The sequence below is a fragment of the Columba livia genome, chromosome 3 (assembly GCF_036013475.1).
Source record: "Columba livia isolate bColLiv1 breed racing homer chromosome 3, bColLiv1.pat.W.v2, whole genome shotgun sequence".
Lineage (NCBI taxonomy): Eukaryota > Metazoa > Chordata > Aves > Columbiformes > Columbidae > Columba > Columba livia.
Window position 1 is genome coordinate 46,896,610 of NC_088604.1, and position 25,441 is coordinate 46,922,050.

The 25,441-nt window shown below is 40.7% G+C and overlaps 1 protein-coding gene across 5 annotated transcripts; it reads right to left on the minus strand.

Annotated features, from left to right (window-relative positions):
* Positions 1 to 480: 480 nt before the first annotated feature.
* RTN4IP1 (reticulon 4 interacting protein 1) lies at positions 481 to 25,394 on the minus strand. Of its 5 annotated transcripts, none has more exons than XM_005509486.3 (9): positions 25,139 to 25,394; positions 22,503 to 22,654; positions 21,630 to 21,698; positions 21,306 to 21,430; positions 16,377 to 16,425; positions 14,744 to 14,880; positions 12,384 to 12,567; positions 10,945 to 11,037; positions 481 to 614 (listed from the first exon to the last, which is right to left on the minus strand). In XM_005509486.3, the coding sequence occupies exons 1-9, from the start codon at positions 25,392 to 25,394 to the stop codon at positions 498 to 500; spliced, it is 1,182 nt and encodes a 393-aa protein (XP_005509543.3). In that variant the 3' UTR covers positions 481 to 497. The 5 variants fall into 5 exon arrangements, with proteins under 5 accessions (XP_005509543.3, XP_021152901.2, XP_021152902.2 ...); XM_021297227.2 differs by lacking the exon at positions 481 to 614 and adding an exon at positions 1,365 to 2,752; XM_065056626.1 differs by lacking the exon at positions 481 to 614 and adding an exon at positions 4,969 to 5,055.
* Between the last annotated feature and the right edge of the window lie 47 nt (positions 25,395 to 25,441).

Sequence of the window (25,441 nt, forward strand, 5' to 3'; positions counted from 1 at the left end):
GTTCACAGGTTCTGAGAATGAACTAAATTGAATCATAATATATAATTAATAAGGGTGGACAGAACTAAGAAAGGCCAAGAAAAATAAAGGACAGCACAATTTTCATAGGGACAATTAGGTAAAAGCATCCCTCACCATTTCAGTACTTAGGCAAAACATCTGGAAAATAAAAGTTCCAAGATCTACAAACTGAAAATGCTGCCAGTTATTCCTCTTGTCCACGAGTGAGGAGCATCCTGCAGAAGTCACAACTACATTCTTAACACAAATGTAGAAATACCTAAGAGACATTAGTATTTCTTGTCTGCGTATTAGCAGTTATTAACAGGCAGAGTACTGAGGAATCAAAGAGGCTTTTCTAAAACAAGACTTCTTAAAAAAATTATGCATCCTGTGTGAGCTCTTAAAGAAAAAACAGTTGCTACGTACCAGTTCATGTTCAAGTGCAATTTACCAGTAAAGGACTGATAGTGGGCAGAGTAATTATTAGAGAAACTTTATTTTTTACTAATTACATCAATCACTGTTTTTCCACGTGCATGTCCTCCTTCCAACTTCAGAAAGGCCTTTGGAACTTCAGAAAAAGAGAAGACTTGATCAATAACTGGTTGAATCTACAGAATAAAGAAAAAGTGACACTATATTAGGAATAATGTATCACCTTCACATTTCAAAACTCCATAAAGAAAGGGGTGTGGTTTCTTTACAGTATTTAGGGCAGAAGTTGCCCAATGATTTAGTCTTTTCTCAGGGACCCCTCTGCATCCAGGAGAAGGCTTTCTGCTGCTATTCGCCCACATTTTGAAACATCTCTACTAGCACAGTTCAGAGCCTTCACCTGGGACTCTTAACAATACAGTCACCATACAAGGCTCGAACTTTTAAGTCCTTTTATAAACTGACACTGTGGTTCAACTTCTTGTCCACAATGATACAGAGAGGAAAGGAAGAACATTTTTTTTTTCTCAGATTTCTCTACTGCTTTTCTTGTTAGGAATTTTCAAAAGGTGAGACGTTTTAAAGATACCAATGAATCTAGTGCCTATCTGCATCACTGCATGCCTCAGTACCTTTAAAAGACTTGGCCACAAATGAAGTACAAAAAAAAAAGTCCTTTGTTGCTGAATCATTTAGATACACTTGAAAACTCAGCCCCTGTGTATTCCAGTAGGTATACATCATTAAGCCCAGCTTGCACTGACTGCTACTTCGGCATTAATTTTGTAGAGTAGTCTTCTGGATTGTTTTAGACTCATTTCTAATAATGAAGGTGAAGCCACTCTATTCACTGTCCCCATTATTAACTAAGGAGCCCAAAAACCCTACAAGTATTTTCTTTAGATGTCACAGTTTACTGACAGAGGCAGAAGAAATCCCAGCTGCTTCTGAAAAATACTTGCCACTGCTGGAAGACCCTTTTCCTATCATCAAATTTTGAGTCAAACTAAGATGTGTGTACAAAAGTACTTCCCACACATCCTTCCAAACCTACCCTGAGGTTGGTCTCTTGGTTTTCCTAACACCAGCTCAGTGCATGTTCTTGCACTGATGAACTGATCCTAGTCCTCTGATGAGAGGAAGACATGAGCCGTAGATGAGTCTGCAGCGAGTTTTTGCAGTGATGAAGATCTGAACTAACAAACACCCTATTTACTGTGCTACAAAAAGATCCTTGTTACTTGTATCAGTGAAAAAATACCTTCAGGCTTTCTCCTCACAACTACTAGCATACACACTATCTTGTTGAATAGTCCAGAACTGACAACTGCCCTTTCCCGGTAGGGGACACATCTTGCTAAATAGAGAAGCAATACAACAGCAATAAGGAGACAACTCGCCAGTGTCAGTGCTGTCTTTCAAAAAGCTTGCTGGCTTGCTTTTCACTAGAAGGCAAGGGCTACGTACTCAGACACGCTGCTTAGAAGGTGAACGTGCAGCACTACCAAGGAAAGGTTTGGGTATGCACATGTTTTCCAAGCAGCAGCAGTGACCACCCAGCACCCTCCCCAACAGCACAACAAATCATGTAGGTCCTTTTCTCACCACTTAATTTTCTCTTTATTCATACACAGTGTCTTTCTTTAAAGTCCATTAATTGCACTAAAATAACTACTGGTTTTGCTTATATAGCAGTAATCCAAGACATAAATAATCAAACTGTTACACCACAGTATCTTCTAATCTTGTCACTTGATTTTCCTTTTCATTTTGTTAATGCAAGCTTAGCAGTAGTGTGAAGCTTTACCTGGCAGAAAAGTGGGAGTGAATGAACCCCTCCAAAGAAAAAGTCAAGACTTAGCAGCCAAATCACTATGAAAACAACTGTGCAAATAAATATATTCACTAAGTGCCTCAAACTTGCCATGCTGCAGGGTACAAGACTGGGTAGTTTCTTCCCCTTGTTCTGCCAGGACAATCTCCACAGACAGACCTGTAGTAGAGCAGCCAGAAAGGTACCATGTAACACTTTTCTGCTGCTCAACTGGGAAAGTAATGTGGCACATGAATCACCGAGTTCAAGACAAAAGCATGTTTGGCCAACATCCAGCATCAAATGGATTTGTTGTCTTGGGCATCAACAAATTCAGGGGCATGGACCCAGGGCAGCAAAAAACACTGAATGGGACCATGGTGTGGGGTAAACCGAGCATCTGAGTGAACTGCAGCATCTGTGACTGTCAGCAAGAGGAACGTGCTGCTGATCACTGGCGACTGTTTTGGGGAAGACAAACCCTTGTTTTCATAGCAGAAGCTTGGGAAAAAAAACAAAACAAAACCAAAACAATTCAGTAACCTTTTGAGCCAAGCACAAGTGCAGCACTTGTACAAGTACTTATTGTTAATGGCAGTTACGTACAAAACTGTGCTTCAGTTAAGAAAAAAAAAAATACAGAAACTGAGCCTGCTGGAGCTTGGACACAGCTGACCCTCGCAGGCCAAGAGGCTGGGAGGAGGGGAAAAGGTATTTGGGGAAGAAAGCAGGGCAGCAACGCAAGGGATGTGAAGCACAAGGGATGCCTGGAAAAGGCAGAAGTTAATTTCAGACACTTGCAGCCACTGAGAAAAAAAACCAAGCAAGATACTTCAGCATTCTGCTACCTGCAGTCCATTTATGGTACATTACATTTTATAACCCTGACAGAACAAAGTATGTTACGTCCTCAGCCGACTAGATAAAGTTCAAAGCGTCACATTTCAAAAGTGGTGACACAGGGATTCAGAGGAACCCTGAATTCAGCCTCACAGTTCAAAACACCGTGTGTATTGCAGCCACCACATACTCAAAGCCCATCTGCTACATTGATGTAACCTCTAGCGCCATTTAAATGCCGGCTTTAGGCTGTGCTATAGAGAGACATGAATACTGAATTGATGATCCTGACAATACAGAGCATTAAATATTTTATCTGGCTGGCTGGTCAGTCCCATTGTTTGAATAACCCTGAAAGGGCTGACCATGTTGCAGCACAGTGATTCACTCAGCCTTTACCATAATCCACTGACTAAGATAAAATTTCTTCCTGTGAACAGACAAACAAGTAGGGGAGCGTCTGCTGTTTGTTGAATGTGTGATAATAAATGGAGATTAACCGGATAATAAAAACACTGCCTATTTACAGCCACACATCAGTTCCTTGCCAGGAGACACCTATTTGTTCAGGGAAAAGGGATTAAACTAAAGTCTGGGAGAGAAAGGATTAACAGACCCGCATTGAAATGTTTATCTGAAAACAGACTGGGCCTGAAAGGTATTTTCTTCCTCTTCATTCTCTCCAATGCAGGACATACTATAGAAATGAACCTCAGGTCTCTTGAAATGAACTCATGTGTTTGAAAAAATGGAAAGAGTAATTGCTGATGCTGATTAGGGCTATCCCACACAGAGCACAGAAGTGGCACCCCAAACAAGCCAGCCCTGAACGCAGCGGGCAGTGAACAGGCCCTAGCAGGAGTTGACTGGTCAGCAGGTACACAGTCCTGCTCATGGCAAATTCAAGTCTGCCCATGCAGGTCTGTGGTAGCAAGGACACAGTCTGACAAGTGAGAAAATATGAAGGGAATGAGGATGGCTTTGACCCTCGTATTAGCGACAAGCAAGTGTGGAGCTGCATCCCGCCACTGGAGGGAGAGCCAGAGCCTCGGATTTCTCAGAGGAGAGATGAACTGAACCTGGGAGGCCCTCAGAGCAAGCCCAGCTCAAAGCAGAGAAGAAAACAAGTGCCCTTATCCAAGGGCTATGACAGTGCACTGGCTCTCCCCCAGGTTTGTAGAGGATGGCTGTGTCAAACCTGCAGGGCAGGCTTGCTTTGCGGAGTGCCTCACGGCTCCTGTACGCGCTTTGGAAAAGATACCTGCACGTGCACAGAATGAGAGCTGTGATGGGCTCCACCAGACCTCAAAATCCTCTCGAGGGCTCACCACAAAGGAAAAGATCTGCTTGCCATTTTGGCTAGCTGAGTTAGAAGATAAAGGCGGCCTTCCTCCCAAAATTACCACCATGCCCAAATGTGGTATATAAGCACAAATGCAGAGCTTGATACTCGAGCCCTTTGGCCTTGACTGAGTCTCCATTTAAACAGACTTGAACAGAAATCATTACAAAGAACAGTCCCTGTCCTGTAACTACACGTTTAGTTATCCATTCAGTACTTTATTGTCATCTCAAGGAAAAAAATGTTGATTTGGAACACTACTGTTTCTGTCATTTCTTCCTTTTAGCTGAGCATCTCCTTCTCTGTTGTATTCAAGTTCCATGTTCTCTGGGTCTCAATCCCACCCCTTTCTTCATCCTTCCTTCCCCTTAAAATGGCACACAGCAATGTAAGCTGAGCTTACTATTGCTTGCCAACATTAGGGTCTAGGATCTTTCTCACTGAGGAGAAAGATTAAAGTTCTTATCTTCTGGAACAGCTGGCTCTGTTTGCATGTTGTATGGGTAGCTTTGCAACTACACAATACTATGTTTTTTTACTAACCTGAGTTTCAGAGAATATGCATTTCCATCCAAAAGCACATTAAAGGGTACTGGGTACATGATAATTCTCTCCCAAATGCCTAACAGAAGGAAAAATGATCCAGTCTCATACACCCATAAAATGGTGGTGCAGTGTTAAAACATGGGAATAGAAGGCACGTGTTCTCTTACAAACAACTGCATTACCAGGGTTTTTTTCTGTTTTCTAAGCCAAGGTACATTCTTTCATATAAAGCCTCTAACAGCAGCCTACAGCAACTCATGAGTATCATCTACAATTACTAAAATGCTAGAAGATAAATCTAAATTAAGCAGGCTATCAGGGTATGGTTTGGAGTATAGAAGCAGCTTAAAAAAAATCTCTAGTTCATTACTTAGGCCTGGCAGAACAGATTCTACAGAACACAAGAGCAGTAAGAAATTGGAACAAGCCCAGAATTGTAGTGTGTGCCAGCCCAGCCCAAGCTTCTATCAGTAGAAGTGAGTAAGATCCTGGGTTTAGTTACCTACTGAAAAACTATTACCTGAAGAAAAGAGCCACTCTCTTTTCTGGAATTCTCTAGCAGTCACACTTGTGGTAGCTGGCCTGCTATTTATGCTGGTAATTAAATCACTCTGGGGCAGTGCTACTATGTAATTAAGACAGAACAAATCATAGAATCATAGAACAGTTTGGGTTGAAAGGCCGTCTAGTCCAACCCCCTGCAACGAGCAGGGACATCTTCAACTAGATCAGGTTGCTCAGAGCCCCGTCCAGCCTGGCCTGGAATGTCTCCAGGGATGGGGCATCGACCACCTCTCTGGGCAACCTGGGCCAGTGTTTCACCACCCTCATTGTAAGAAATGTCTTCCTCCTGTCTAGCCTGAATCTCCCCTCTTCTAGTTTAAAACCATGACCCCTTGTCCTATCACTACAAGCTCTGCTAAAAAGTCTGTCCTCATCTTTCTTTTAAGTACTGAAAGGTCACAATAAGGTCTCCCAGAGCCTTCTCTTCTCCAGGCTGAACAACCCCAACTCCCTCAGCCTGTCCTCACAGGAGAGCTGTTCCACACCTCATTGTGGTTTATGTGAATTTACATATTCAAACCCTATCTCTCTCCACAGTATGGACAATTTCCATTAGTCTTGCTCACAGACATTTTAGGATGCAATCACGCAGCACTCTCATAAAGAGCATAAGCAAGCTACCATGTCCTGGAGGAAGAGGAGCAGATGTGTTTTAATAAAAATCACAGTGGTGTTTTTGGTAGCTGTGACAAAATGCAGATAGAGGTTCTTTCTGGAAGAGAAAGGACTTAACAGAGCTTTTGGCAACCTCTCCTTGATCAACATCTCTGGGCTCTAGCCAACCAACCTGGCAAGCAGAAGCACTGCAACAAGAGAACACCAGATTTTTAAAAGTGCAAGCTTTGCAGTTTAGCATGGAGAAAGATGGTCATCAGAACAAGTGTGAGTGGCTAAAGGGAGTGGGAAGAACGGATCTCTAGTCAGTTTAGACATTTAAGTACAGAACTAAGTACAGAAAAAGTGTCCTTTTTCAGACAGGGAGAGTAAAGCCAGCACCACCCAAGGGCAAGTCACCTCAGGTACCTCAAGATGCCTTAGCACAGCCATAAAAACAAAGACTGGAATTACTGCAGAGAAGGCCACATCTAGAGATGCCAGATTTGGAAAATGTTCAAGGACTCAATATGTTACATTAGCTGTTTGATATTCATACAGATGAGAGAAATCTGCAACAATTGTGCAACAAGAGCCAAGGGAAAAGTTACTTGCAGAACTGTAACAAGATGAACTGTAAGCAAATCAATACACACAGGTTAGGACAGAGCCAAGAAGCTGCGATAACCTCTGCTTGCAGGAGGAATGTAAACCATCTTGAATCATGGCCATCCAAACAACTGAAAAACCAAGTAACGTCAAAGTGGATTACCGTACCCATGTGTGTTTATTTTCTGAATAACCAAGACCAGCAATAGAAAACAATTGAATTCCACATTTTAACAGGGTATCTAAGAGCAAATCACCAAGAGTGGATAAAGGGCATTAGCCCTCATTAGTAGATAAAGAAATTATGGTCACAAAAGGTTATGTGATTTGTACAGCATCACACAGGAACACAGCGGCCAGGCCAGAGAACAGTCATCATCCTGTCCTCCAAACCACAACAGCAGGTGCTAAGGCCAAAGCATCTAGTGCCTTCAGCAAAATGTATAATCAACACTACCCACAAATTACATTAATAAAAGCATGCAATTGCTTTTATCTTATGTGTGCCTGTGCTGTAACATTTATCTAGAAAGCAAACAACACAGAGAATGACCTATTCATGTCAGGATCAGAGACTCTACTTGTCCTTTACCCTTTCTTCTGCAAAACCAATTTTCAAGCCCATCTGATGCAGCTCTGCTCTGAAGGAAAGAGTATTAGGCCACCAGAAATACTGCACACTCACACACCTGCACTGCATTTAAATGGCACTGAATTAAAATGAGAATTTCTAATTTCTGTAGGGTTGCAGGTTGACCCACATCCCATCATGGTCCAGCAGCAATATACAACATTCTTAGTGCTTCCCCTTACTACATTAAAGAGTCTTTTGAGCCCACCTTCTTCCACCACGCTTTATAAAAGGCAAAGTAAACACTCAATTATAAGTTAGAGGCTTTCTACAAACTTACGTAGTTATACGAGTTTGGTACATTTTCACCAAGGACTAAGTGGCACATCCTTAGAAAGGAGGAAAAAGTTAAGCAAGTAGCAAAACCCAAGACTGTGAATGGTAAACCCACAACACAGACCACAGATACATCCAGCTGATTTCTAACAAGCCTTTGAGCAGTGATGCTGGCAGCAGAGCCCAGTGCCGATGCCTCAGCAAACAACGTGCCAGCAGATCTGTGTCCTGAACTAACAGTGCTGTTGATCTCACTTGTCTTTAGATGATCATTCACCAGGAATGTTCTGCCATGGAAAGAGATCCCCAGTTTTGGACACACGCTTCATCAACTGATGTGGTGAAGCTCGTGCTAAGCCGGTCCTTGCTGGCTCGTAATTAAGTGGCAAAGTTCAACCCGCAACAGGGACCTTCCAGCAGTACAGAAAGTAGCCAGTATCTCTAAAATCTGTCAAGGAAATACTTGATCTTCTCCATGCCCACTACTGTTGCAGTAGCCTCCCAGCCCCTCAGTCTCAACAATAGTCTCTTTGCAAGATGTTCAGCTGCAAGGCAGAGAAAACAGCTCATAAACAGAAAATGGTTTTATAATCCCCAGAACTGAGCTGATGTGCATGTAAATTACAAAAGGAAAATTACTCTCCTTCCTTGTACCACCAGCTGCACTACTCTCTTTCTTCTTCCCATTAAAAATGCTGTTAAAAGAACTCACCAGCTGACATTTTGTAAATCTCTATTCCTTCCTGCAAAGATCATCCACGTGAAAACCAAGTATCTTTAAGCAAAATACCCTTTTTGTTTATTCTTCATCCACTAAAGGATTGAGAACGCTTTTGCTTTCGCAAAGGAAGATAATGAACCCATCAGAATCAAAAATCTGCATTGGTGCAAAAGGACTAAAAGAAAAAACACTGACAACTCAATATGATCTGTAACTGCTTCAGGGGTACGCTCTTCGAAGCATCGCCCACTGTATTATCTCTTTTAACCATCAGCTCTTTTAAATTTCCTTCACTTAATTCCCCCGTCACGATCAATACTTTCCTAAAAAAAAAGCTTCTCATTTTCAGGGGCTCTCCAGTTGCTCTCCTATTCGTACTTCATACAATCTAAAAATTAAGATGGGTGCAACAGAAAAGACAATTCATTGAAATTTCAAAACAACTAAATCTGCATGACTCAAAACTATGTTCAACTACATGAGCTCCCTTTGCTGGCTTCCCCAAGTCTTCTTGCTACGTTTATTGCTTTGTGGTGTTCGTGTTTGGTTTTGGTGTGGTGGTTTTGTTTGTTTTTATTTTGTTTGTTCGGGTTTTTTATTATTACTTATTTATTATACTCCTATTCAAACATAAGCATTTCTTTTCATTTAGTTATGGGAAATCATGGTACATTTCCTCCAGCAATTCTCTCCTGCCTTTTTTCTGAATACCTACTCTTCTGAATGGATGATCTGTCCATTCAAGAGAACTCTTGCGTCTAGACAATGAAGGTCATAGTCTTATTCTTAACATCTGGCTAAATGGAACACATCTGGGTCTTATACTGATGATAGCATGGGTGTCTACAACATTTTACAAAATAGAGTAAAATACTGCTAGAATGACCGTGCAGATAAACAGTCTGACATTATGACCTGTTTTTGTAGACAGACAATAAAAGACCAAGCAAACATCTTTGTTCTCACAATCATCTTACAACAAAAAGTACATCAGGACACTCATATATGTATGACGTACATTCTACATGGCATTACAGTTCACCTGCCCAGATTATCAGGCAGAGAACACCGACTAAGCCCTATCTCTATTGCATAAACAGGTGTTTCCCAAGAAGCTTTTATAGGCAAATTCTGCATTTGTTTTGCATACAAGGTAGGAGCGGAACACAAAACAATAACTGGCTAAGAATCAGGACAAATGGTAAGAACGAAGACAAGGGCATTTCTGTTTCTCAGTTAATTATCATTTAGTAGTTTGACTGGATGCAGTCACAGAATGAGGAGTATCTTCCAGGGTTTCTTTCTCAGACATGGGATAACACCTACAGCATGGCTGGCAATGCAACGCAGAGCCGTGCAAAGCTGTAGCAAGGAACATGCTTCACCACAGCTTATTTACTGCTGCAGCCTCTGTTTACGAGTAGACTTTTTAGGAAACACTGACTTTCCACTGGCTGTGTCAGCAGCACACTGGTCACAACAGAGGAACAGCAGTGGCTCAATTCAGGAAGATTTCCATTCTCAGCAGCAGCACTGAGGTGGCAAATAGAAGCAATCAGGCCTAGTACAACTATTTAGTTACTCTTCTCCAAACTCTGAAACATAATGCATAGCGAAAAAGGAGATCAACACTCAAACTTTGAGAGATTTATTTTTTTCTAATATGCAAAAGTTTTGAGCACAAGGTGGCCTTTAGAATTACCAGCTGTCAGGGCAGACTCTGCTTCCTCCTCCGCTTAGATACCACATAAAAAGATTAACAGCAACTGTCTGTATTCTCTACTCTGAGAATTTTGCCAACATGAAATTCTCCAAAAGAGGACACTGCCAGGACCTACGGTACCACACGGTCCCATAAACAGGCAACTGATCGCTCACACTGACACACATTTTGTAACAAGCTCATAAACCTGAAAAGATCAGAAAAGCAGTAATCTCTCTGCCACTTCATACCTTTCCCCAAGTCCAGTAAGAGATTCCCCAAAAGCTTATGAACACTCACAGTATTGCACGTCACTACATTGAATTAGCACAAACATTATACTCTGAAGCACTAAAGTAATGAAACACAATATTCTTGTCACCACTCTGCCAATGCAGATCATCTGTGACCTGCAATAAGCTGAATATTCTAGTTCTGTAGACATTATGGGTAGGACTAGGCAGTTTTGTATATGCAGATACACACAGTCATGTTCATTCTGACCAAATGAACCAAGTGAGGCCTCTTAAAACATTTAATTTGCAACACCAGTGTTCACGCCAAATGATTCCCACTGGCAAAAATAAACAATCGCTGGATATTCTTTCATCATAACTTAGTAAGGTTTGGTTTTTTTAAAAATAAGGGTAGCATGGAGAGGAAAAAGGCAGAACAGTCTTAAGGATTACGAACTCCTAAATTCCATGCAAAAGGCAGAAGGTAGAAACTGGAGCAAGTAAATTCTTAACTAGTTTTCCTCACTGTGACATTTTACTACCCAATTGTGAAATACACCATTTGTGAGTCAAAGCAGAACCTTTGTAAGAGCTGAAAGGCACAAAGAGCCAAGTAACCATTATTGACATACCTTTCCAGAATCAACTAGTTCTGCTATTTCATCCAAACTTGGGCCACTTGGCATAAAAAATGCCCATCGATAATGGACTCCTTTAAAGAGATGCTGTAAGAAACATCAGAAATATATCAGAAAATCATGAGATGAAACTGAAATGGGAACTAAAATTAATGACAGAAGCACTAGAGAAGTAACTTAAGAAAAAGACACAGAAATTATAGGCTAGTGTCTAAAAAAAAAAAGTCATCTAAGCATGTGGATTAAATGTACAGACAGGGATGTTGTATTACCACAAAAGGATCAGGGTGAATTTTGTGTCCAATTGCACAAGTCAGCTAGTTGAGAAAAACAACCACCTTGTCTCTGCAGCTAGGAACAGCATTATTTGTTATGTACAAAAGAAAAGGTGCTATATGTTCATACACATCCACAAAGAGGGTGAAATAAACCCAGAAATATGACATTTAGAATCCTCTGCCTCAGTGTCAGTGATTACATTTTTCACCATCACATCTGCCAAAGTCATTACCGTCCAATGACCGATGGCAGCTCATATGAAAAGCATTTTGGGAAGACCTCACAAGCAGAAGTAGAGAACACCTCCTCCAAGTAAGTCATTATAGGAATAAGAGCCTTCATCTGCCAAAGACAGACAATTTTTAATACAGGGCATACAATGCCCCTCATCATGGAAATGTGCACACTGAGAAATAATATTACATGATTTCTGCCCAGCCTTTTCATTTGGTTTTGGAGCTTTCCTTTGCAAGTATTGGTGCAGGACTTAGAATCTCATTCAACCATGCCATCACAGGAATACCATGGCAACTGCTTGAAAAGTATTCATTTGGAGAGCAAGTACACACATTGAGAGAAGAAAAAGTTCTAAAAAGCCTCACTGATCTGGCCACTGGCTGAACATTTTAAGGTCCACTTATGAAAACTAGAAAAATCAGTTGTCATCATCCAGACACATGAACATGAAAGAGATGAAAGACTTTCTAGCCACCCTCAACCACTTTTATTACTCTCTGGTGCTGGAACAGGATGAAGAGAGTCAGTCACAGAACAATGTTTTGAGAGAAAGCCTGACCAGTCTAAAGCAAGTAGCAAAATTACCCTCACTTCAGTGAGAAGGGATCTGTGCTTGTTTACCATGAAACATGCGCTGTCAGCAGGACTCACCAGGGAGGCCATATAGAGAAGGTCACAATGAAAAGCAGAGTAAGAAACTAAAACTTCAAAGCACCCCAAACTACCACATACACCAATGAGCACCATCCCAACACATTTTTTTTCCAGTGCAACATAGAAGGAAAGAATAAAAATGCATCTGAAGTATACTTAATGATATATGAGGAAAATAAGACACACGTGACTAGCACACAAGCCACAAACGAAGCCACTAGAGTATTACGTAATATTAAAGTATATAGAATTTTGTCAAATACCTTTACAGTTTTGGAACCAACAGTGACTCCTGTTTGTAACATGCCATCAGCCACTCCAAGTTTGTCCATATTGATCAGGAAAGGTGTCACTAAGGTAACATACGTTGCTCCTGACCATTTCTTCAGGAGATCTAGAGCCCACTTCTCAGTGGATCCACCGACATTATCTAGGATGAAATCAAATCTGCAGACACACAAAGAACAGGTTTAAAATCATGATATGGAGAAAATAATTTCATCATCATTAGGCTAATTCATATCAGAAATTTGTTGTAGTTTACATTTTTACATTTTTACATATCACTGCAACGCATTAAAATAACTGCCTGCAAGACAGTGGCAAGAAAATCCCAGGACTTCAGCTAAATCCCAGCTTTACTGTACAATGGGAGCTAAATTTACAGGTTATTGCACATTCACTGCACAGCAGACACAGGCTATTTAGGCAACTTAAACTGCTCTTAAACTCCAGAAGGTAGACTCTTAGATGCACAACTACATTCTCCATTTGCTTAAAGCCCTCTAGAGCTCTGTCTCTTCAGCCCTCCCGCTGAGACCACTGGAACAGCCTTGGGGCCTGATCGTAGCATTGAACTATATGCTACGTGCGTGTAAAAACTAGTCTGGATTCACACCCTGATTAGGAACATCTCCTGTACACACTGTACTCACGTGAAGGGTCCAAAGTTACATAAACACATTACCCTACTAATCCTTACCTCCTCACATCTTTTCTGTGACCCGATCCGCAGCTTCACTTCCAAAGGTATTTTTTGACCTCCCTATTTGTTTTGGGACCATTTTACTATTACTCACAATTCTCTTCTTCTAATCTACCTATTTGACATAGAATCTAACAGTGAAAAGGGTCTAAAACCTTCTTCCCGTGGAATGGGCATGTGCACCCTCTGGCAACAAGCCACAGCGTCAGCGTTCCTTCTCATTATCCCAGCATGTGAGCCTGTAAAGCCTGAATAGGGCAACAGGGAGCTATGCACCTACTCTGTTAGAGGCACAGCTCGTTGTCATTTCCATCTGTAAATGTCCAGAATCACCAGATTGTAATAGATATGTATATACACATAGAACTAAACTAAATAACCTACAAATAAGAGAGAAAATACTTTATTGAAATGAAATAGAAAAGTTGTTTTCTCTGGAAAGACAGAGCTTTCCTGCCTGTCTTCCAAGGATGTGATTTCATGTTAAAGTTCAGTCACTCTGACAGGTAGCTGCCAATAAGAGAAACTAAAATAAAGAAAACTAATTGCCCAGGAAAAGCTAGCTCGCTATGGGCTCTGAAGAGTCAGTACAACTGAAAAGGGAAGGGAAGAAGGACCATCCCTCTTAGCATACCTGGCTGATCGGCTTAGCTGTCCCATAAAACTGCACCCTAAGACAGAGCTGTTGAGAGCTCCTAAAAAGGGTCACTTGCAGGAATGGGTGCTTGGCGTTTCAGATGTAGAACTGCACAAAGACAAATTTAGCACTGCTTGCAAACAGCTAAATTAGTTGCTGCACATCCTGCCCATACAGACATTACTGGCACCCTCACTGTTAATCTCAGGCCTGCTGACAATCACACCATAGTTAAAGGGCACACGCCTTCTTAGCACACTTATCGGGAAGATTCTTTCATAGATTAAACAGCTTCTATTTCCCCTCACAGAAAGTTAACTAAAATCTAACTAAAAAGAGCAGTATAAATACCATACTCAAATACAAGTCACAGTAAACCACGTTTAAACAGATGGAAAGATTATAAAAGAAAAGTAAAAACCAAAACCTTCAGTTCTAGAGAAAACCCCCAAGCTACTTTAAATATAACTGCTGTGACAAGATAAGTGTGATTGTTTATCAGAGGCAGCAGTACTCAATGTTATAGAAGAGAAATTTACTCCCAGTTGAGCCGCACGGTGGCTAAAGACCTTCAGGCAAGTCACTTAATTGCTTTATGACAGAGTTCTTCCCTTTAGAAGATCAATTTTACTATTTACTAACCTCACAGAGGATTTCTGAGATTTATTTTAATTTAGTCGTGCTTTGTAAATCCTCCAAGATCCTTGGATGGAAGCTGACAAAACTGTTCAATTCACAGTCATTGAAGAGAAGCATGTGAAAGTGAGCTTGCCTCCACAAGCCCAATTAACTGGCTTAGTCTGACAATGAAATCTGTGCTTTGGATACTCACTTGGCAAATTGCATTCAAAAAGGGCTGGGATAAATTTGCTTTATAAAGTAACGCTTTAGAAATGGGAAAAAGAAAAAAAAAGTTCTGGTAGACTGGTGTCAAGCAATCAGAAAGCAGAAGGTCTGACGCCAACTCCTTCATCTCAGTGTTAAGCAACACAAACACGTACAAGGGTAATGATTTAAGTTGCTCTTCCAGATTTCCAGATTTGTAATCAATCACATCATCAGCTCCAAGCTTTTTCATCAGTTTGCTGGCATCGTGAGAACAAACTGCTGTCACGTGAGCACCCCAGGCCTTCACTAGCTAAAAAACAAGCACATCAAAAGAAAGTTCAAAGTTTAAAATTTGGTGAAACATTGAGAACAACTTAAAAAGCCAAAGTCTCACATTTATATAATAAATGACCACCCTTACTAAGAAGTGGGGAGACTGTGCTCCAACACAGGGTAACTTGTCACACACGCCACAGACAAATGGTTAGAATTTATCAGTATTTAAGGAGGTTTTGAGGAGGGAGGAGTTGGTATGGAGGAACGTAGGTGGGTTTTTTTAATGCCACTTACAGATATCACGTCTCAGGATAAATAAGGCCTCAAATAAAATACTCGGTTTGCCATATGAATCTGTCAGCTAAATGTATACCAAGAGGTACTGTCCAAGTTACCCACCTACAAAACTGTCACCGGATCAACCATTAAATATTTTATATTCCTACCTGCTCATTAAGTATTTCATATATCTACCTCACTGTAAATACATTAAATAAAAAGAAGGCACTCATCTCTGATGTACCATAGGGAAGATGTCAGGTTATCTTCTACTCCAAAAGCTATAGCAAAGGATTTTTGCTAGTTATTTACCTCTTTTGCAATCTCATTTTTCATTCACAATAATCTTTTTTATATTTATTCTGGATTAATTCATGTAGTTTACTCAGGCTTAATCAGGTAGAAATCAGAACTAGTGAGTGGCTGGTCAACCTTCAATGCAGATCTAATTCAGCCACCTGCTTTATCACAGATCAGGCAAACAGCACACCACTAAAAATTCTCCTGCAAGCCTCTTCAAAACCACTGTGCTTATGGTCTACTAACACAGAACGCAGCGACACAATCACCCAACTTCTGTATTTTTCATATTCTCAAGAGAAAGATGTTTCAGCATGAAACGACACTGATTAGAACCAAAATCCCCAAATTAAATGAGAGCACGAAACGAGGATGCTCCACAATTAATGGATCAATAAAAGAGCGTGTTGAGTCTTCAAAGCTTAGAGCTGCTGGAATGAAGACAGACAAAAGGACAGCGGAGCAAAGACAGTGAGGGAAAGCTAATCGAAGCCGCTGAGCTTTACATACACTGCACAGAAAATCCTGATACCTCTCATATCATTTCACCACATGCAACAGTTATGGTGGATGATACATTCTCCATCAGTTTTTCTACTCATACACCAAGTTCTTTTCATATTTATGGAGCAGAGCTGACTGAAAGATAAAGAAAACAGGCTACATCTTTCAAGTTACACCAATTAGAGATTTCCTGCACCCTAACTGTGAAATGTAATCTCTCACTACCTACACTCACAACTCCTTTCTTTAAAAGTCTTTGCTTCCTACTTTAAACTTACACAACATAATGAGCGGAAAGCAATAAATCTGAAAATATCTCACTTTTGGAAATACTGATCAAATTGATCATACAGGTCGATTGGTAGCTTGCTATTTCACTATTCCTTCCCTCAATTCCATTGTTAATTTTTGTTTATATTGCATCCTGGGCATGCTGGTTTATATTACCTGTACAGCAAACGTACCAACTCCTCCTGAAGCTCCTAATATTAATACTCTGTAAAAGAAAATGAAAACATATTATAGTTCTTTAAATAAATTCTATAGTAACTACGTATTCTAATGCTTCTTATACATCTCTAATACCAAATTATTTTAAGCAAAAGATTGTACTTGTCATTCCATTTACTTAGTGGTTAACTCTTCAGATAGCCAGTAACGTGACTTAACATTGCTGATCGTGTTTCCTGTGCCAAGAGCATTATCTCAACACAGACAAAGAGACCTCCTGACATGTGCTTTCCACTAATTCCAGGCAGAGTGTCAGGCAGCAACATTTAGCACAAAAAACCCCTGTCACTGTCCTCAACTTTAGCGAATATAATTCTTTAGTTTGGGATCAAATTGGTCGAGAGTCCTCCTGTCTCCCAGACTCTGCTGTCATATCTCCTAAGGAAAAAAAATCTGGTTTACCAAGATTTTACAAAAATTGGTATTATCTAAGAGAAAAAGTGGTTTAGGATCACATTATTTAGGGAGACTGAGACCTTCACAATACAGGGAACGTAATTTTCTCATATTGCATAATATTTATCTAAAAGAAAGACAAAAATACAGTGAAGTAGCCTCACCATAAACAAGTCTAAGTTCTGTTAAATTAAGATATCTACCTTTTTCTTTAGAAAAAAGGCAGTAGAATTTTTCTAGTTCAGTATAACTCAACAAGACTGTGTAAATGCCAGATTGTGGGAACTGGCACACAAGCAAAAAAATGAAAGAGTATATTACCAGATTATTAGCAAGTGAGAATTCATTTTAACTGAGCTCACTATCCCAAATTTCATAAAAATGAATACAACTTTAGCAGCGGGAGACCTGTACTGCTAGCAGCCTAATCACTGCTCAAAAATTGCATCCAGATATTTTATTAAATAACTAAACTTCAGAAAGGGAATTAGTAAGAAAGCCTTGCCGCTGCAGCTACAAACAGTGCTTGTACTTTGGACACTTTTGCTAATTCTAGGACAAAGGGAAGATCCAAGGCGAAATCTTGGCACAGGACTGGGGAACATCATGTTTCTCAGAACTTCTGTTTGCCAGAAAAATCTGAGTATCTTCAGAAGCTGGTGATGTTCCTGGTTTTTTAAATCTCACTGTGCTGGATGTTGAAGGAAATTGGCTTTTACAGTGCAAAATTGGAGTATACAATCTGGAGTCTCAGTTTACAAAAATTCTTTGAAGTAACCTAAGAGACTTGGCTTTGGTCACAGTATCCATTTTAAAACGCTTCCTCTTTTGTAACCGATCAGGTTCTGTTCCCTACTATTTCACTGATCCGAGCTGCAAAATTCAGATTAGGAATCTGAAACCACAATGCCTGCAGCCTTTAAATCTGCCAAAAAGTACTTATCCTCAGAATCACACTTCCAAGGACAGACGCCTGAAGCAATGTTCATATTTAGATTTTATTATACTTGAAAAGACTCAGGAATGCTACGGCCAAGACAAGGGGATAAGCCCATCTTTATCCTTACAAAGGACAGTCACAATTAAATCCTTTCAAAGAAACCTTGTCAAACTGCTTTTCCAATTTTACTCCTTGCTTAAAGGGCATTTCTTCCACTTCAAATTTTGGAGAAAGCTGTAATTTTAAAATGTACATTTTGCTCAAAGATTTAGGTAACATTGTCAGTTTTGGGGAGCTGCTTGGTTAGGACTTTTATTTATTTTCTTCTTCAATAAAAGGCCTTGAGATTCTTCAGGCAGAAATAAGGTCCAGATTTGGTTTGTTCCTATGTTACGTGAGGTACTTTTTACCAAACCTTCCAATTATTAAAACTCTCTCATACATTGTGGTTTTAAGAAAGCTGTTTGCTTCAGAGACAAATGATGTCTGCTCAAGAGATCCATGTGCTGCAGCTCCGCAGATCAGCGTTTGAACAGCACTGGGGACAGCAAGACCTGTTGTTGGGCACAACACAAGCGTTTGAAGCATTTGAAGGTGTAGGACCTGTTAGGACAGTACTGAAGGATGACAGATGGTGGAAAGTGCCAAAACAGGCCCAGTTTTGTTTGCATTGCATCAGGAAAACACAGGATCAAAAATAACAGAGACACTACCTGTTTCACTGCAAAGGTGAGCTCTGAGTAAATAATATGTAAGTGTGTGCACAATGAGGGAACAAACTGATGAATTATTTGACCCGAACAGAGATCCAAGAGAACTGATTCTCTAAAGAACAAAATAAACGTTCATAGCCCAGGCTCTGCTCCCTTCTGACAGAGGCACATAATTCACCAAGCCCCACATGAGGCTCTAGCTGTTCAAATGACTGGGGTCAGCAGATCTCTCCAGATGATCATACCATAGGATTTAGGTTTAGCCTTTCTCCCTGGGCCCTGCTCAGAAATAGAGCATCATCAGAAATCAGCATCTGAGGAGCCAGGACTTGTTTCAGCTGTCACACCACACCCTCCCCCCCCCCCAAAAAAGTCACAGGGCAGAGGAGTGGGGAGTGGGTGTACAGATCAAGAACTAGCACTTTCTCCAGATTATAAACAACTAACAATTTTCAATTATTTAACTACATGCCAAATCAAATATATATACATTTATTGAATAAATATATCAAATTTATATCTATATAAAATCAAATTCCATTTGATTATGCCAATAAAATGTCCCTAAGAGATTTATTCTTGTATCAAGAAGTGTTTACCCTATCAATAAGTTTTACAACCTAAATTCACGTCATACTTCTCAATAGATAAAATGATGAAATAACACAGACATTGAAAAATTATTGTCTTGGGGTATTATATCATGAAAATTATCATTGTAATGATATAAACCAGGAGTGTGCATTTAATAGCCTGTAGCAGCAGAATCCAGTATCTCTCCCCAGAATACTTCCATGTCTAAAATATTCCCTTTGCATTTATATAAAAGACCTTTACTTAATGTGAAAGTTTTCAAGAATTTCTCCAACTGTCAAGTTTGGTTTTATCAGGCCTTTTGTGAATACAGCAAACAAGATATTTAACAGCTCTTGCTGAAGAAGCATATCCCCTTTCTACTGAAACAGGACACTGGCACGTATGGGAAGCTCTCCAGGTATGATCCACAGAAAACAACAGGCTTACTCTAAACGTTTTGGATAACAAGAACACTCACTTCTAGCTTATACAACAATATTGACATAAATTGCACTGGTATAGGATAAAAGTTCTGGAGAAACAACTAGTGTTGTAATGAAGCAGGAGACATCAGAAATGAACAACTGGAGCACACTTCAGGTAACTTGTAAAAACAAAATTTGTGAAAGTGTGTGCAGGTGCAGCAGATACTCCTGTCACATCAACATACAGTCAGACGTTGGACTGTTGGCGTGTATTTCTGGTAACCCCCCCCTTCCACCTTAAAGAGGCAAAGAAAATAATACACACCAATAGAAAATCTCACTGTTTCTAAGATGTGTTAACACTGCAATGAAGGATCAGTGAAGTAGCTTTCATCAAGGCATAAAGCTGCTCTTTCAAAATAAGACACACACTTGTGTGTATATACACCCTTCTACATAGCTATTTACATGCACCTACAGGAGACAAAAAGACCAACATAGAATCACATAAGTAGGTACCTTCTTACCAAACATATTAAATTATTTCAAGAAACAAAGAAACATTATGTAAATTCTTGTCTTTTGAAATTAGTGCCTTGAGAGAATAATACAAAGCTCATGGAATATACTTTTGCACAGCCCCTTCATGCATTTTATGTATTTTCCTACAAAACAATTTTCAGTGGAATAAAACTACCATCACCTAAGTCATTATCTGCCATTTTTACAAGTCAAAACTACTAGATGGAAAACATTATAATTTTGTAAGTACAATAAATTTTTTTTGCTTGACTGAGTAATTATTTGGAACATAAAAGTAAACCTTAAATGTGAAGACATTATACAAATGCAGTGTGAATTTCATTTTTAACAATCTAAACACTTGCTTGAAGACTGGAAAGATACTTTAAACAAGGCTAGCCTATCAAAATATCTTTAGGTTAATTCTATTTACATGTGAGAGTTAATAGACTCCTACTGCCCAGTAATTACTGTATGACCTAAACTTTTGGTGCAGCAGAGTAATTTTAATTATTATTTTTCAATTTCAGTATTTTTACTTTTGCCGTTCTTCCCATTCTGAAGATTTTGCTATTTACATAAATATCCAAAGGCCAAAATAACCGCAAATTTCAATTATTGGGAGAAAACCAGTATCTGCTCTAATCTTTCAATGCATTTTTCCTCTTCTGTCTTCCATCTGCCATTGTCAGATTAACAGGCTGATAAACAAAGCCAATTTTTCTATTTGATTTGGCTGATCATCTTACACATTTTTCTCTTGTCTGCTCCTGACCTCATCAAAGTTCTGGCCTGCAGGTCAAACGAGACCCAGGCACCTGCTCATTTTTTTCTAAAAAGCTGGAAAACCAGCATGTTTCAAATGGCCCATGCATGCAGAAACTGAGTGAACCACATCTCTGCAGGTAAGAGGGCTTTTTGCAAGTTGCCAAAACAACTGAGAGAATATTACATTTGGCTAACTGTCCTAGCAGACAGAAAGGCAAAATCCCTACAAATTCCTAGAGATACCACCCTTGAATTCTCTATATAGTCCTATACATTAGATACACAGTAGGACTACCTCCATATAGTCACTACATAGAGGAAGCAAGTGACTGGGTACACTTCAGTTAGGGTCCTTGTCTGAGTCTCTAGCAGCAGTTGTGTACACTGAACCCAGCATCTTCAGGCCAGCTGGTCCTTGTCAGTGTTGAGGCACAATAGTCTTCATCACTGTGGGACATGTCTTAGAAGCAGCTAATTAGTGAGAAAATGAAACTCTAAAGTGTTAACACCAGAACTAATTACTTACCTTTTCCCACTGCAATTATTTCGGTTCAGTCCTCCAACTTGGTTCACTGCAGACCAGGCTGTGAGACCTACATACGGTAAGGAGGCAGCTTCTACGTGACTGAGACACTTGGGCTTAAAAGACACCTGAAATAAAATCAATCGTATCTGAGTCACACGTTTCGTGACACTGAAACATTTAAACAAGCTTTAGTGAATTGCAGATTGTGCATTCCACATTTTCAACTATCTTCGTAACTAGCTGGTGTCTAAATCAATCCACTAAGAAATAAAGAGTTACCTAGACATAATTTTTTGCCTTTTAGCCACAGTTCTGGAGGTTTACCTCATTTCCATTAGCTACCACAAACTCTGACAGAGTGCCCTGTTTCCATGGAGGAATTGCTGCCCACACCTAAAACCAAACAGAAAACAACTATCAGTTTTTGTGACTTTGCACATGATTGTACCTGCACAGAAAAGTTTTCTTCATTAAATAGATCTTTTTTCCCATTTGCAGAATGTTTCCACTATTGCTTATCAGAAACCAGTATAGCTTACTCTTTATACAAAAAGCATCACAGGACTGACTAAATGAAGTACTGCAGAGCTATGTATATAAATTGTACCATACTGTGTATAAGACGTAACTTTTCAAAAAACGCAAACTAATTCCATGACAGCAAAGCTCAAATTGGAGGGGAGGAATCAGAATTTGCTATACTAAAACTGCTGAAATGTGAAAGCAACAGGTACAGGGGAAAGCAAACAATACCAGTATTTATGTGGGGACTCATGAAGTGTTTCTTGGGTTATGTCAGAGTTACTATCCAAAGTTGCTCAAGAAAAACAAACAAACAAAACACACACACAATTAATCTCTTTCTGTTAGAATTCTATCTCCAGTCAAAAAAGAAGCAGCATCTTGAGTGTGCACGTATAAATAAGTACATTCCTCTATTGCCACCACTGAAATGAACCAGAAACTGAAAACCAGAAGGGAAATGGACTTGCAGAAGCAAGTCTGGGAAAGAGCAAGTTTTTCAGAGAAAAAAGGTAGGGAAGAAAGCATTCTAGGGATTTACTGCCAGATAATCCTCATGGAGAGTGCAAAAAAATTAAGATTTTTTTTTTTTTCCAAAGGAAAATGAAAGCTGAACATCTCATAGTATATTTTAACTACGCATTGTAGAAAAAATAAAAAGAATGGGGATGTCACCTCATCTCCAGGTTTGAAATAAGACACACTCAGTCCACATTCCATAACAACACCAGAGACATCTCGTCCAAGTGTTAGTGGAAATTCAGTTTCTGCACTTTTGAGTTTCAGGGGATCCCGCTTCATATTTAATGCAGTTGCACCATAACCGCCTGCAAAACATGAAATTAACTATGACATACTGACAGGGTTTTCATTTATTAACTGAACAATTCCAGTTAGAAAGCACTGTCTTTACCTAATGTGCCTCACTTCTGTTATAACTTCAGCATGCAAAAAACCAGCAATATTTTATACTTTTACATATTTTACAAATAAAGAGCAAATCTCAGTTCTGGCTTATCTATCCATGAAATGGTTCTCCATTATAAAAATATTTAGTATGTGATAACACCGTCAGAAATTCTAAGAAGTCTGCTAGAATCCCTAACATTCTGTGATTCTGTGAAACACTCCATTTTCCAACAGCATCATGTAGGTAGGAATCCAAAAGAACTTCCAAAATGGAAATTTGCCTTTTCAAATTAAGTACTGTAAACAAAGCAACATGAAATAATAATAAAAATTATTAAGGCACATAGCGTAAGATGATTATCCCGAACCTCTATTCAGTAAGCAACAGCTAAATGCTGCAAATTACCCATCTAATAACTCTGCCCAGCCCCAAAAAGTCTACATTCAGGCATGTATGCCCTTTCAAGCATTTGGACAAATCTATTTTTCTAGAGAGTGTTTTTATACTGGAAAAAAACCCCACAAAAACAGGCATCTTGAAAGCACAATGAAAACGTAGTTTTTTCAAAATACTTCTATACTGACTCAAAATACCAGTAGCAGCCCTGCAGTTCAAGTGGGCTGTTCAGCTGGAATCTTGAGATAGCAAAAGTTCTAGAATCAAACCTACAATTATAAACAAATATTTTTTTCAATAATTTGTTAGAGACCCAAAACACAAACTACAGCTCTGTCAGTAGGCTGCCTGCAGGCATCTCTGCATGTGCTACTACATCTGATTTGATAGGCAAGGTCACTTCTCAACATGAAGCATAAGGTCTTCTACTACCACAGCTTCCTTCTTGTGCTTCCTTCCTTGAAATTAAGGAAGAAAAAAAAAAAATCTGATAAAATGTGTCAAATACAAAGAGTCATTTAGTAAGGATGTAGATTTCCTGGGCCAGATGACAGCAGGTACTTGGATACCAGTTCAGAAGAGAGTGCATGAAGATGAATGTGGTCTCGCTTAGCTCACACGTGCCCACCTTGAGGCAGAATCATAGAATCGTTTTGGTTGGAAGAGACCCTCAGGATCATCGCATCCAACCATAACCTAACTCTAGGACTAAACCACGTCCCTAATAACCTCGTCTAAATGTCTTTTAAACACCTCCAGGGATGGTGACTTTACCACTTTCCAGGGCAGCCTGTAACTGACCTTCAGCCCCGTTCACCTCAAAGAGATGGGAAAACCCAGCATATCTTGGGGCAACGCTGCTCCTTGGAAGGACCAGTCTCTTGACAAGCGAACACCAACACCCAGATGGTGGGGACGGGAAGAAGGCCAGGAAACAAACCCCACCATGGTGATGCTAGTGACAGAACAAAGCTGGCTTGTGAGCTGCAAGCCCATGAAGAACAGCAATTAGCTATTCACAGAATAACAGAATGTTAGGGATTAGAAGGGACCTTGAAAGATCATCTAGTGCAATCCCCCTGCCAGAGCAGGAACACCTAGATGAGGTTACACAGGAATGTGTCCAGGCGGGTTTTGAATGTCTCCAGAGAAGGAGACTCCACAACCTCCCTGGGCAGCCTGTTCCAGTGCTCTGTTACCCTCACTGAGAAGTTTCTCCTCAAATTTAAATAGAACCTCCTGTGTTCCAGTTTATACCCATTACTCCTTGTCCTACAATTGGTTGTCACTGAGAAGAGCCTGGCTCCATCCTCCTGACACTCACCCTTTATATATCTGTAAACATTAATGAGGTCACCCCTCAGTCTCCTCCAAGCTAAAGAGACCCAGCTCCCTCAGCCTTTCCTTACACGAGAGATGCTCCACTCCCTTAATCATCTTTGTTGCCCTGCGCTGGACCCTCTCCAGCAGTTCCCTGTCCTTCTGGAACTGAGGGGCCCAGAACTGGACACAATATTCCAGGTGTGGTCTCACCAGGGTGGAGTAGAGGGGAAGGAGAACCTCTCTCGACCTACTGACCATCCCCCTTCTAATACACCCCAGGATGCCATTGGCCTTCCTGGCCACAAGGGCACAGTGCTGGCTCATGGTCATCCTGTTGTCCACCAGGACCTCCAGGCCCCTTCTCCTACGCTGCCCTCCAACAGGTCGTTCCCCAACTTATACTGGAACCTGGGCTTGTTCCTACTTAAAGAGTTTTTCCCCTCAACACCCACACTCCCGTCTTCAGAAATGTCTTTTTGCACCGTTCCTTCCTCAGCACTTCGTCTCGGAGAGGCAGTTTCCCACAGGGCTGGAGGTTGGGGCTCTGGCACTGCCGAGCCAGGTGCCCACCGGGGCAGGTCGGTGACAACGTCTGGGCGATTTTGGACACCGCGGGGGTCCCGTGGAAGCCCCAGTCCAAGCACAGCCCCTGCCACCCGGCCAGCCTGGCCGCGCAACTTACTTCTCATGCTGAGGTCGATGGGGTTCAGGCTGGCGGCGTGAACCTTAATGATGACCTCGTTGGGGAAGTCTATGGTGGGGAACACCATGTCCCTGGTGAAGCGCAGCACATCGTTGCGGCCGTACCTGTCTATGACCCAGGAGGGCATGGCAGACCGCGCCCGCGGGGAGGCGCGGAGCCCGCGGAAAGGCGGCTGCACCCCCGCCCGTGCCGCCCCACACAGCGTCCTCCCGCCCACCGTCCCCCGCGACAGCATGGCTGGGGGAGCTGGGCCCCGCAGGATCGGGCTGGGACGCAGCGCTG